This window comes from Hyaena hyaena, unplaced genomic scaffold (genome assembly GCF_003009895.1).
Source record: "Hyaena hyaena isolate Hyena2069 unplaced genomic scaffold, ASM300989v1 scaffold_1154, whole genome shotgun sequence".
In the NCBI taxonomy this organism is placed as follows: Eukaryota; Metazoa; Chordata; class Mammalia; order Carnivora; family Hyaenidae; genus Hyaena; species Hyaena hyaena.
Window position 1 is genome coordinate 409,167 of NW_024081788.1, and position 14,234 is coordinate 423,400.

The 14,234-nt window shown below is 36.2% G+C and overlaps 1 protein-coding gene across 1 annotated transcript in view; it reads left to right on the top strand.

Moving 5' to 3' along the window:
- SYT10 (synaptotagmin 10) overlaps nucleotides 1-14,234 on the top strand; it is a 63,593-nt gene that overhangs the window by 19,114 nt on the left and 30,245 nt on the right. The window contains exon 3 of the mRNA XM_039222553.1: nucleotides 12,186-12,750. Within this exon, the coding sequence (XP_039078484.1) occupies nucleotides 12,186-12,750 (565 nt within the window). The remainder of the gene's footprint in view (nucleotides 1-12,185; nucleotides 12,751-14,234) is intronic.

The window sequence follows — 14,234 nt, forward strand, 5'->3', positions numbered from 1 at the left end:
AGTTGCTACTTGCAGTTTCAGTGTAGTTTAAGTCAACCAAAAAATATTGAGAAAACTTGCAATGTCTGTCGTGAAATCATCTGGAGGTTCATAATCAAAACTGAGTAACAGAGACTAATGTTTAGTTTACAATTGTTTAGTAACTATATCATCCACATGGAACTACTGGAAAATGCTATTTGAACACATACAGGCCAAGGTCATATTGGGTAGACTGTGGTAAGCACCACACGAGTTTGGTGACTATCATGTGCACACTGAAGAGTGTACACAAAAGGATGGAAATGAGAGACTTTTTCATGGAGACATATTTTTAACTCCACTTGGAAAAATCCGTAAAAGATCACTTGAATGAAAATAATTTGCTGAAATATATTTCAAATTGTGTTAACTATAAAGGAAAAATAGATTCTTGTGAAGAGTAATTTTTTCTCCTAAGGATGGGCTTCAATCCTTAAAATGAATGACAACATGATGGTACTAGTTTTTCTCTGGTTCTCAGAAATAACGACTAGTTTTACCCAAGGGCAGAGTAAAATCAGTGGTTTGGGGAGGTGAGGTGGTTTCCTGACTCCCTAATCTTTCCTTTCTACCTCTCTCATTCTAAGTGTCATCTATGCTTTCTGACATGACATAATTTTGTAGCTTCGGAAACCTATGAAATTGAAGTGCATGGATTGTGTTTGCCACTAGGATTGAAAGAATATTCAGTGTATCTCTTGTGAAATAGAAAAGAATTTAATTAATAAATAATACCACCTCTTTCTGAAATACATTTTTAGAGAGACAAGTAGGAATAATTGTTACTTTGGGGATAAGGAACTTTAGAATAAGGAGGATGGATGGAGATGTCTTTTCCCCCTCCTTACGCTTTTCTGTGCTCTTTAAAATTTATAACCAATGAATGCCTCATAGTTTTTCTGAGCAGTGGCATTTAGGGTAATTTTTAATTTTTATGATTTCTATATAATACAAATATATGTTAATTTAAATTTATTTATTGTGGATATTTAGCTGAAATAATTATCCCCTATGCTACTTTTTTTTTTTTTAACAAATAGTTTATTGTCAAATTAGTTTCCACTCCCCTATGCTAGTTTTAAAATTATTTAGAAGAGGGGCACCTGGATGGCTTAGTCAGTTAAGCGTCCGACTTTGGCTCAGGTCATGATCTCGTGGTCCATGAGTTCGAGCCCCGTGTTGGGCTCTGTGCTGACAGCTCAGAGCCTGGAGCCTGCTTCAGATTCTGTGTCTTCCCGTCTCTCTGCCCCTCCCATTCTCATGCTCTGTTTCTCTCTGTCTCTCAATAATAAATAAATATTTTTTAAAATGTTAATAAAAATTAAATACACATATTTATAAGAAAAACTGCTTTAAAATTAATCTCATGATTACGTGATTATCACTACTATCATCACTGGCAGCAGTGGCCAAATACAGTATTTAATAAAGCCTTAAAGACACTCAGGAGTTTTAGGGTAAAAATGTTAATTTACAACACATTTTTATTTTTTTAGAAAATATTTTTAAAATATTAACAGTAGTGTCTACATTAGTCAGCTTAGTATTCAGGGTCATTAAGCTCTTTTAGTTGTTAAGTGCACCCTACATATGGACACTTTGTCCCCCAATCTTAAAAAAAATCAAGATTGAATTATATATATCTCATATTCTATGAGAAAAAGTAGAATACAAGTTCATACTTTTGCTAGTACTTTGATATCCTTTCATCTGTCTCTTTGAATTTCCTTGTTTATATGAGTGGCTGTGGAAGAAAGATTTATTTTTGACCACTTGCGATTTGGTCACTATGCAGGCACCCTTCCTGCTAATTCTGCTGACCTGTGAAGTATTATTAATTATTCCCATTACTTGTGAGTTAACTCAAGACCCAGAGAGATTTATAATTTTGCCTAAAGTCATGCAGATGGTGAAAGTTAGAATTCAAATGTATCCAGATTGATGGTTTCACATTTTAAGCATTAAAGCCAAGGTGATATAGTTTTTTATAATCAAAGATGTTGGCTACAAAGTCTGCTGAGGACAGATAGTTTGGAGGTTGAAGAATGACGGCATTTTCCTGCTCATTCTGCCCGGAAATCTAAAATTGTAAGTGGTTATTATGAATGACTAGAGTCATGATTTTAATCTCTTTGGCTTTGAGATTAATTCCTTGCCTAAAACTTGATTATATTTGCTTCTCGAAACCTCTCATCTACATTAATTCCTTCATCATACTGGAAACTACCCTTACATGGAAGGAGGAGGAAATTGCTGAGTTCATTATGCAGTCCACTTGGACACATAGATTGAGGGCACATTATCATAAATCAGATTATTCTGCTCAAATATTAACTTTTCAGTGAAATGTAGGAAAATCAAACCACACACACAATGTACAATGAATTTAACTTTAACACTTGGAACTGGTTAGGCTATACCAGTTCCAGTCTGCCATTGGGACTCCCTTTTACTCGGCTCAGACAGTAGCTGACAAACATCTTACCCTTTCAAGTCTTATTTGTCTCTATAACTTAATAACGTTTTGATTGGTTCAAAAGTTAACAGCATTGCTGGAAACTGGAACATTTTCTAAGTTCTTCCTTTTCAAGTTCCTAGACATTTGGCCCCATCAGCCTGCCAGAAGCCAAATGACCCAGGAGGCAATTCTATATTTCTTAGTTACTAACATTATTCTAGCATGTATCTTGATTGACTGTACGTTCATCCAGTAGTCTTATTCAGTAGATATTTACTAATGGATATCATCAGTGTCTTATGCACACTCTGTCCACTCTGCAAACTTAAGGGAGCAGGAAAAAAATTACAACATAATGGAAAGATAAGACATGAAAGACCAACTTCAATATAAGGAATTACACAAGTATAAACTCTGGTGGAGAATGTGGAATTCTGAGAACAGAAAAATTATTTCTAGCATGAGGCTTAGAAAAGGGCCTTTAGGCAAAAGCTAAAGGAAACAAAGAATTCACATAAATGGCAATTGGGAGAAAGTCTGCAACCCAGATAGAAACATTTTATGTGAAAAGACCTAGAATAGGAAATGTTGCCATGAAAGTAGATGAGTTACTTGATCAGAAAAGAGAGTTCAGTGGAGGAGTAAAAGAAGAGAAAGTTGGCTGGACTCAAACTATAAGGAGGCCTTGAAATCATGCCCAGGACATTCAAGGTCCATCCTGTCAAAAATATTTGCAGGAGAAGAGTCCCTTGGATAAAGAACTGCATTCTAAGAAAATTAATTTGGCCACAGTTTATAGGACAGACTAAAGAAAAAGACATCTATTTGATAAACTAATATAGTAGGTCAGAGATGATAAAAATCAAATGCAAAACAATAACCAAAAGACAAAATAACCTGAGGGAAGTTGTAAAGGAAGAATCTAAGATCTCTTATATATATATGAACACTGTGACACCTTAGTCATTATAAATATAGCCTATACCTTTTAAAAGCCTGTCATTCAAACTATAACAATCTGATGATACCAAGCTACTGCTATTCAAGCATTGTGGTTCCATATTCCTCCACACATAGAGCTCAATGCTGCTTTCTTAGGGAGAAAATCTGCCGAATTCATTTGTGTATTGCTCTTGACACCTAGACAGAGTACTGTAGGAATTCAGGTTATATTTGTTAGTCTAAAAAAAAAATAAATGAATTTGATGACCTCATCTTATCGATCCAAATGGATATTTCATGATTGCCAACTAGAGGAGTGCTTGGTCTCTTTACTATCCCCACCTCTCAGTGCATCTGTATTTTTGCTTTTGTGCTTCCCTCATCTGGGATGGTGACCTCTTTTTTATCTACGTAAGATGTTTAAGGAAAATGCATCTGAGAGCCTACATTCTCTGCCCAATTATGAGCTATTACCCTTTATTATTTGAAGCCATAGTTACAATCTGGCAATTATTTATTGTCCTAATATTTAGCTCTAGCTATTTGCCATACTCTGTCCTAAGCTCTCAGAGAACAAGGCTGTTCCTTTTTTTTTTTTTTTAATGTTTTATTTATTTCTGAGAGAGAGAGAGAGAGGGTCAGTGAGAGAGGGAGACACAGAATCCGAAGCAGCCTCCAGGCTCTGAGCTAGCTGTCAGCACAGAGCCCGACGCGGGGCTCGAACCCATGAACCGTGAGATCATGACCTGAGCCAAAGTTGGACACCTAACCGACTGAGCCACCCAGGCGCTCCGTGGGCTTTTCTGTTTTTAACCTACTTTTATGTATTCCTAGTTTCTGTCACTATGTAGGTACAGAATAAGCATCGAGTGATGCTTTTGGTTGATTAGTCGTCTCTCCACTTCACATTGCTCTTTTAACAACAGCATCAGGTGGTGAGATAAACTGCCCATATTAGAAAGAGGTTAATGATGGCATACTCCCAGGGATGAGTATGAGGGTCAATTTTCTGTGCATTCATTAATGGTGTAGAGGAGAGGTGAATATTAAGTGGCAAAATAATTTGTTGAGGATAAAGAATTAAATAGGTTAGGCACTATTAGGATTCTAAGTACCTACTGAAAAATAATTAGGAAACCTAATGGCAGAGCTAAGTGAACATGAACAAAAGCAGGAAAATGTGCATGGGAAGAAATCATTGACTTATATGGACTTACAATCAGCTATGTATGGTTGCTTACAAAGGTAATTTTTAAAATCATTACATAAGAAATCAAAGAATTGTATAAAAATACATAAAAGTTATATAGTTTTCTTTAAGAGATTTTTTTTTAAGTTAAATTCCTCCCAAAAGATAGCAGAAATTGCAATTATCCATTCCAGGGCACTGTAAGTAATGGAAAGCAAGATGTTATACAAAGGGAGAATATAAAAGATATATACCTGACTAGGATGTCAAGAAGCAGTACTTGCCCAAAACTGTGAGACGACCTGAGAAATATCTCTTTGAAGTAAAATTTCATGAAACATGCTGTGCAGAGGCTTGAGGTGGTTAAATAATCCTTTTTATCAAACATGTATTTGATTACTGCACTTACTTCATTCTGAAGTGGGATGGCTCTTTGTAGCAAGGTCAGAGACAAAAACCTTATAAAATAAATTCAAACTTGGAGAGTTTGTTTTCTGGCACTGACAATTACTCTTGATAAGCTCTTTATAAGCACTATTTATGAATTGATTGTACCCTCCTTTATAATACAGAATATTCTTGGAAAGTTTGATTTCATGAGGCACAGGAATATTAGAGTAAATTGTTTTAATACAAACTCCAGTTAACATTTCCTGAATCCCAGCGTATGTTACTATGGAATTCGTGAAAAGGTGAATAATACTTAGTCTCTGCTGTTATAAAGACTATGGTCTAGCAAAAGGGTTGAGGAATAGAAGAAAGATGTGAAAACAAGTAATTTCAATACACTGCAGACATCAGGAACACCATAATACACTGAGAAGTGGAGACTTGTAAAGTAGGAGAAAAGCCAAGAGGTATAACTCAGAAGCCAAGTGAACACAGTATGTAAATAACCAGGAATGATTAACTGTTAAGTGACCCTAATGAGGTCAGCTGGGATGAAGACCGTGAATTGCCTGTGAGCTTAGCAAAGTGGGGAAGACATTGTTCACATTTCTAAGAGTGGTTATGGTGGAGTTGGGCATATGTAAAGCTAACTGGAGTATGTTTGAATAGAAGGAAACAAATTGGACAGTAAACAGACTGTCCTCAACTCTTTCAAGGAGTTTTGCTCCAAATGTGTCAGAAAAACAGTAGAACAGGGAGAGGAAGTAGCATAAAGAGAAGTTTCTTTTAAGATAGAAGAAACAACAGTGTATTTTTATACTGATAGGTAGTGATTCAACAGAGAGGGAGCATTAATGCAATAAGCAGAGGGAATATTCTTGAAGGTGCAGTGAGACAAAATGGGATTTAGTATATAAGTGGAGGGATTGGCTTTAAGGCAAAATATATAGGTACAAATGCCAATAAGAGTGCTGATAAGATAGTGGGAGTCTGTGGAAGGCTTTGGCTCTTTGCTTCAGTTTTTCTGAGTGTATTGGAAACTTAGGTCATTAATGTAGACTGAGAATGAAGAAGGTGATGGAGGTTTCTAGAAAGGTGAGAAGGTATGAAATAGACTTCTTGTGAATCTAGGAGGTTGAGAGGAAGAAGGAATTGGTGTGCTACATTAGAGTTTGCGTGAGGAATGTGGTCGTGGATTTAAAGTGGAGCAGTGAGGGGCACCTGGGTGGCTCAGTTGATGAAGCATCCAACTTTTGATCTCGGTTCGGTTCGTGAGATCAAGCCACATGAGAGGCTCTACACTGAGAGCAGGGAGCCTGCTTGAGATTCTCTCTTTCCCCCTCTCTGCGCTTCTCCAATCAAGTGCATGAATGCACACACTTGTATTCTCTTTTTCTTTCTCTCTCTCTAAATGAAAAATAAAGTAGAGCAGTGAGGATTGTTTTATGTATTTCTCCAATTGCATTCACTTGCGCTTGTGCAGGTGTAGCGATGATGGAGACTTGAATTCAACCAGAGCCGCAGTTTTGTGCTAAGGAGGTAGAGAGCAACAGGTAATAGGGAAGGTGTGCATGAGAGTGATTACTAATTAGCCATGAAATTAAAACTAGGTAAAGAGAGGGAAATGATATCAGGGAAGAAGGGACTATGAAATGGTGGTACAGTCAATGGATTGTAAGTTCTGGTGAGTTGGAAAGATTGTCTGGGTTGGAGTATAAGATGGTCTGAGCTAGAAAGGTAATAGGTGTTGATCAGGGAGAGGCATGCATGACCCTGGGATTCTAGAGAGTTTGCAGCTAATGATGACAAAACCTCAGTAAGTAAAGAGCATCATTCCAGGAGGAGAGTTCAGGGAACCCAAAGGCCACAAGGTGGGAAGAAATATATGCATTGCTAGCAGCTAAAACAAAACCATTGTCAAAGCGGTGTTTTAGTGGACCAGGAAGTAAAAATAATGAAGACTTAAACGGGAGTGAGGTAGTAATCAACAGATGACTAACAATAAGTAGTAATGGGATTATGACTTACTGGCTTGAGCTCCAGCACTGGGAGAGGTGGGTGAAGGGAGGATGGTATCAAAGTGACAATGGGGAACAAGAGGAATGTACGATGGCCTGGCCTCCAGGCCAGTAGAACAGGACTGTGGGGAAAATATCAGCCACCACATGAGAGGGGGCACACAGGAAACCTGACCTTGGAGAAAAGTCATGTTTCTATTGAGCAGTAAGGTGAGAAGAACATTCAAAGAAGAGATTAAGGATATAGAGGATTTTGCTGAGGTGCAATTTTTATTTTTTTTAAGTTTATTTATTTATTTTGAGAGAGAGAGTGTGAGCAGGGTGGAAGGGGATGGTTAGAGATGGGGTGGGAAGAGAGAGAATCCCAAGCAGGTTCCACACTGTCAGCACAGAGCCTGACATGGGACTCAAACTCACAAACCGTAAGATCATGACCTGAACCAAAATCAAAAGTTGGACGCTAACCGACTGAGCCACCCAAGCACCCTTCCAATTTTTATTTTAAAAGTTCATCGTGACATATTATACAACTTAGTTGGCTTTCATATAGGTAGTGCTCTGCCTGTTATTTTTGTGGGTGTATTAATGAACCCTTGTTTCAAATTGAATAGAATAGGGAACAAATAAAGATGAAAACTTAGTTTACCAAAAACTTGATTTAGCCTTACTAGTCAAGACTTATTGGGGCGCCTGGGTGGCTCAGTTGGTTAAGCATCCGACTCTGGCTCATGATCTCACAGTTTGTGGGTTCAAGCCCCACGTCGGGCTCTGTGCTGACAGCTCAGAGCCTGGAGCCTGTTTCGGATTCTGTATCTCCCTCTCTCTCTGACCCTCCCCTGCTCATCTGTCTCTCTCTCTCAGAAATGAATAAAACATTAAAAAAAAATTTTAAAAAGACTTATTAACTATGAAATGGGGCAAATAACATGTAACATATGCTGATAGTTTCTGATACAAACTCTAGTACCAACAAAAACAAGGAAAGATGAATTTCTTATAAACATGTTGAATAAGTCAATAAAGTGTTGCTAAATATATTTTTGTTTTTCCTCGCTGCTTTCTGCCTCAGGTAGACTGAACAGACGGTAAAGTCACCACAGTTAAGAGTAGGAAGATAAAGGTTTCCCACTTAAGGAAAGAGAACTGGTAGTTGCTAGAAGTGAGTTCATCCGTCCGTGTTGTCCAGGGCGGTGGCTGAAGGACAAACACACAGGAATGACTCTGTGCCATCTGCACACCCCGAAACAGCCGTCCTTGACTTGAGATGGTCAGAACCAGAGAGTTCCGTATGGTATTTGCACTTTAGCTCCTTGTATCCTGAATTGTAATGATATTATCAATATGAGAAATTATAGTTTTCAAAGTCATCTAATATCTCACTGGATCCTTACTGTGTAAAAGGACTGTTTTATAGGAAAGGAGAGGAAACCCCAAACAAATTCAGTGACTTGCCCAAAGTTGCTCTTACTTTATAGGGAAGCTGGGAACAAACTGTCTGATTCCAGTCCAACACTCTACCCACCTCATCTCAGTGTTATGATCTTCAGGCACCTTCTCCTGGGTAGTAGGGAAAAGTTGGCTTGGTTTCCCGTGGGATTCCAGGACTCTACCCACACGTCAACCAGAGTAGCTCTGACTTTACATATTCAATTTCTTTTTTTTTTTTTAATTTTTTAATGTTTTATTTATTTCTAGGAGAGAGAGAGAGAGACAGCGTGAGCAGGGGAGGGTCAGAGAGAGAGGGAGTCACAGACTGAAACAGGCTCCAGGCTCCGAGCTGGCAGTCAGCACAGAGCCCGACGCGGGGCTCGAACCCACGAACTGCGAGATCATGACCTAAGCGAAAGTCGGACGCTCAACCGACTAAGCCACCCAGGCGCCCCACATATTCAATTTCTAGCTTCCAATTTTTTTTTTAAGGAAAAGATCTGTTGGTAATAAATATTTGAAAATCACCACGGTAATGCATGTTACTCCTATGGCATTAAGTAATTTTGATCTATCTAGCTACTGTCAGGTATTCTAGGTACGGTAGGGAAAGTTTTTCCTTCTCTATCTGGAGAAATACTTGGGTGGTGCCATCCTAGGGTTGAAGGGTAAGAATGGCATCAGTAATAGTCAAATGGCCTATATTTTGATTGGTTGGATATTTGTGTGAGACTAGCCACTTACCATGTCATTTTAAAAGAGAAGAAAAGGGAAGAAAGAAGAAGTTCTGTTTTGTCATGGCAGTTAGTTTAACATTGTAATAATTAAAGCTTCTCTTCACTGACTAGCTAAACTATGACTTAGAATATACACTATTTACCCTATAATTAGGGCACTGGCTTACTAGAACAAAAACATTACTAATCTTTGATTCTTGCTGGAGAGGCTTTATAGCTGTACAATTATATTCACAGACATAAAGAAATTGCTGATTCTTAGGAGAGGTTAGAAGATTAAAATTTTGTTATATTGAAAAGTATGAGTGTGAAATTATGGAATCAATCTATAAGAAACAAGGAATTAACTTTTGAGAGAATTTTGCTTATAAAATTTTTCTATAAATATCATTACAGGGGTGCCTGGGTGGCTCAGTCAATTGAGCCTCTGACTCTTGCTTTTGGTGCAGGTCATGATCTCATGGTTCATGGGATCGAGCCCTCCATCAGGCTCCATACTGGCAGCCTGGGGCCCACTTAGGATTCTATCTCTCTCTCCCTCTGCTTCTCCCCTGTTCATGTGCATGCTCTATAAATAAATAAATAAATAAATAAATAAATAAATAAATAAATAAGTAAAAAATAAAAATCTTTACAGAAATGAAAGTGATTTAGGCAGAAATATTATTTATTTAATAATCTAAATCTCTTAAGAACACTGAATATATAACTTAATTATACTATACCCCCTTTAATAATTCAGAACATTTACTACTTGTATTCTTTTTAAAATCATTCTTATTTTCATAAATGCTCTCCAGTGGTGACCTGACCCTAATTTAAGCCCCCATTTCTGTATAAGGAATAGATACAGAAGCTTAAGCTTTAAGAAGCAATGATATTCCAATATCAGATTAGCACTAAACAATATCAAGAATTAGAATGGGATTAGCTGTGCCATTTTTATGGTATTTAAATAGTTGTTTAGTATTTCAGTCCTGAAAATAGAAAATAAGCTAATTAAATGTAAGAGAGCAAATTTGGAACAACTGATTATAATTCTGATTAACATAATTTACATAATAAAATTCCATTTTATTAATATATATAATGATATCATGAATAGAATTATTAAAGAATCATAGAATGCCAGAGAGTCATAGAAATTAAGTGTTAGAAAACAGAAGTCTAGCATCTCACCTGAGGCAGAAATCTTTTTCTTCAACATCTAATCTTTGTTTCTGTACTTTGTGTTCGCCACTTTGGACAGCTCTGGATATTTTTAAATGTTCCCTTATATTAAGCCAAAGTCCATCTTTACTTGCAACTTCCATAGATGCTTAATAATTCTGCCATGACAGTCCTTCAGAAATTAGAAGACGGATTCCTATCCTTTCTAGGCTCAACATCCTCAGCTCCTCAAATTACAGCTCAAATGGTAACATGGCTAGGAGCTTACTTCTGGGTATCCACTCATTTTTTTTTTTTATCCCTCTTAAATCAGTCCTTATGTGTGCATCAATGAATCAAGTATTAGTTAAACACGTCCTCAGTATTACTTAGTGCTTGCTGTAAAAAATGTAGACCTGTAATAGACAACAGAAGTGAGTATAGGATTTTAAAGTCAAGTACTAGATAGATATTAAGTGTAAGAGAGACATGAAAGAAGAAGAGTTGGGCAAAGACCAGTATAGAAAGCAAAACAGAAGTCAATGAGGATCTGGACTGAGGAGATGGAACAGAATGGACAAGTATATGGAATGTTTCAAAGCAAACATCAACTGCATTTAGAAAATTGAGTAAATCTCATGAATAAAGGAAAAGGTGATTCAAAGCCTACTGCAGGTTCCCAAGCACAAGTGGTTGGTAAAAATGTTAGAGCTATTGTCTGACACTGGAATGGAGAACTAGTTTGAGAGCAAAAGGCAGAAAATGATTTTGCTTGTGTTTGGGGAAAAATAAAGATATCCATTTAGAAAACTCTTTTAGAGATGAAGAAATATGGAACCAGAAGTTTACATATCTGAGATATATGCAGGGAACCATCAGATTTAAGATGACAGTTATAGTTCAAAAATTAATGATTAGTCTATTGGAGAGACTGAGGAGAATAAAAACAAAAGACCTGGGACTAAGCCTTGAGGAGACACATAAGTTGGCACAGCTTATGCCAGAAATCACAGATGAAGTAGAAGAGAAGCTGATCTTAATGCAAGCCACATTTATAAGACACTGGTAAGTTGATATAGCTAATGTTCCAGGAATGTTGACTAGATGAATGGTAATAGTGATAATAGGAAAGTCAGTTTGAATTGTAGAAAACTCTGTTTATGAGGTTGGCCCCAAATTCTAAAAGTCTACATTTTTAATCCTTAGAATTTCTGAAGCCCACTCCATGTTGGAAAAAGGAAAATGTACTAATTTTGGCTGTCACCACTATATATTTTTTTCACAAGTAAATATTCATTTAGTTATCTTAAGTATTAGGAATAATTAACACAGTATAAGAATAGGTGGACTTATGTTTCTTATTCTAATGGGGTAGTCACTAAAACACGAAATTCACGAGATGCAAATATCTAGATATAAAGAAACCAGCCTCCTGAATGATTTGCCTACACAGGACTTACAGCAAGATATAACCAGGTGATTGATGATTCATGGTATTTTGTGGAATACTGAACTTTGTTGGTATTTGTGTTTCCTCACAATTCTGTATAACTACGTGCTTAGGATTGGGAGTATAAAATTCTAAAAGCTCATAAAAACGTATTAGAATGTTTCAGATGTTTCTATAATTTTAGAAGTCATTTCCTTTGAATATTACATTTCTGGTTTTTCAAAAGTAGCTGTGTGTGTGTGTGTGTGTGTGTGTGTGTGTGTGTCCCCATCTGTCTGTCTATTTATACAAATGAAATGCTTTCATCATGTGGGGGTGGGGGAGTATTTATATGCCACTGTATACTGCTGTCATCAGAATGATCTACCTAAATGATCTTGTGTGTACGTGTGTGTATATACAGCCACAATTCCTTCAGGAGACACCTGCCGAGGCAAATGCAGGTTTCCAGTGTGGATTTCAGCATGGGCACAGAACCCGCTTTACAAAGAGGAGAAACAACAACCAGCATTGGGAGGATAAAACCAGAGCTCTACAAACAGAAATCAGTCGACTCTGAGGGCAACAGGGAAGATGTCAAAACCTGTGGGAAACTTAACTTCACCCTCCAGTATGACTATGAAAATGAACTTCTAGTTGTTAAAATTATCAAAGCCTTAGATCTCCCTGCTAAGGATTTCACAGGCACTTCTGACCCTTACGTGAAGATGTATCTTCTTCCAGATAGGAAAAAGAAATTTCAGACCCGTGTGCACAGAAAGACTTTAAATCCTCTATTTGATGAAACGTTTCAGTTTCCTGTAGCATATGATCAACTAAGCAACCGAAAACTACATTTCAGTATATATGATTTTGACAGATTTTCTAGACATGACATGATTGGGGAAGTGATTCTTGATAATTTGTTTGAAGTCTCTGATCTCTCCAGGGAAGCTACAGTGTGGAAAGATATTCATTGTGCTACCACAGTAAGTAATAATTCCACCAAACTATTGTTTTTCACCTGTAGTGATATATAAAACTAATTATCACTTAACTTATTGGAATGTGTTTACAAAGTTACAGAATTTACATACTAAAAGCCTGCAAAGGTAGGATTTGATTACATATGTAATAATAATGTAGGCAGTTCATACAATATTAGTGATTATATAATTTAAAAACATCTCTTATAAGTTAACAAAACTAGTAAACAAAACTTTTCTCTTATAAAATGTTTTTTATCACCTATTCCCAGCACTCAGTTTCCTTATAGTTAATATTGAGTGACTTTCATTATTTCATATTTTTTTTCCTCAGATCAAACCTAAAATGTACTTTCATATTATTTGAAAAGCCCTTGGTTTAGTCTAAAATAGCCCATTCCTTCAGAAGGTTTCATGGAATAGACACAATTACAGAATTTTAAATGTTTAATGAACAGAAGTGATTGCTTATATTAGAATTTTTGTTTTACGTTACAGAATTCTTTCTCTTAACATAAAATAATAACTGTAATATTGAAAATTTGGAAAACAGTAAAAAACATAATACAAAATTAAAATATTCAATAATGTTACCAATTACATATAATATCATGGCATATTGCTTTCTAAATTTTTTCTATATATGTTTTAAAATTATTAAGTTCAAACTAAGTTTCAGGGCACCTGGGTGGCTCAGTTGGTTGAGCATCCAACTCTTGATTTATGCTCAGGTCATGATGTCATGGTTCATGAGTTCAAGCTCTGTACTGGGTTCTGTGCTGACAGTACTGAACCTGCTTGGGATTCTCTCTGTCCCTCCCTCTCTGTCTTTCTCTCTCCCTCCCTCCACTCTAGATAGATAGATAGATAGATAGATAGATAGATAGATAGATAGATAAATAGATAGATAGATAGATGATAGATAGATCAAACCAAGTTTAAATTTTTTCATACTGGTTTTCTCTTATGCTACATTTGTTTTAGTGTATGATGTTTAAACATGTGATCTATTTACCTAACTATTCTTTTATTGTTGAACATTTGAGATAGGCATAAATTTTTTATACTAAAAATTATTTTTTATACAAATCTGTTTTATTTAAGATTATGTGTCTAGGATAGAATTATAGAATTGAAATTAGAAAACTGGTCACTTATGTTAGATTGCAGAATTGTTTTGACTTGTTAGTTTTTAAATGAATACATTTAATTTTTTACCACCAACTTGTCTTTAATTTTTTATTATAGACATCCTTTGTCCAAATTTTACCAAAGTTTATAAACTTAAAATGTAGAGGTCCTTAATAGAGATAAGGGGTAATTTTAAAAATACAAAAATTTTAAAAATATATAAAAAATAAAAATAGGAAATTATATTTTAATTCAGAATAGCTCCTGTTTTTTAATTGGTTAGAGAGCATATGTGACTGGGAGAAAGGGGCAAAGGGGGAGGGAGACAGAGAGAGAGAGAGAGAGAGAAAGAGAGA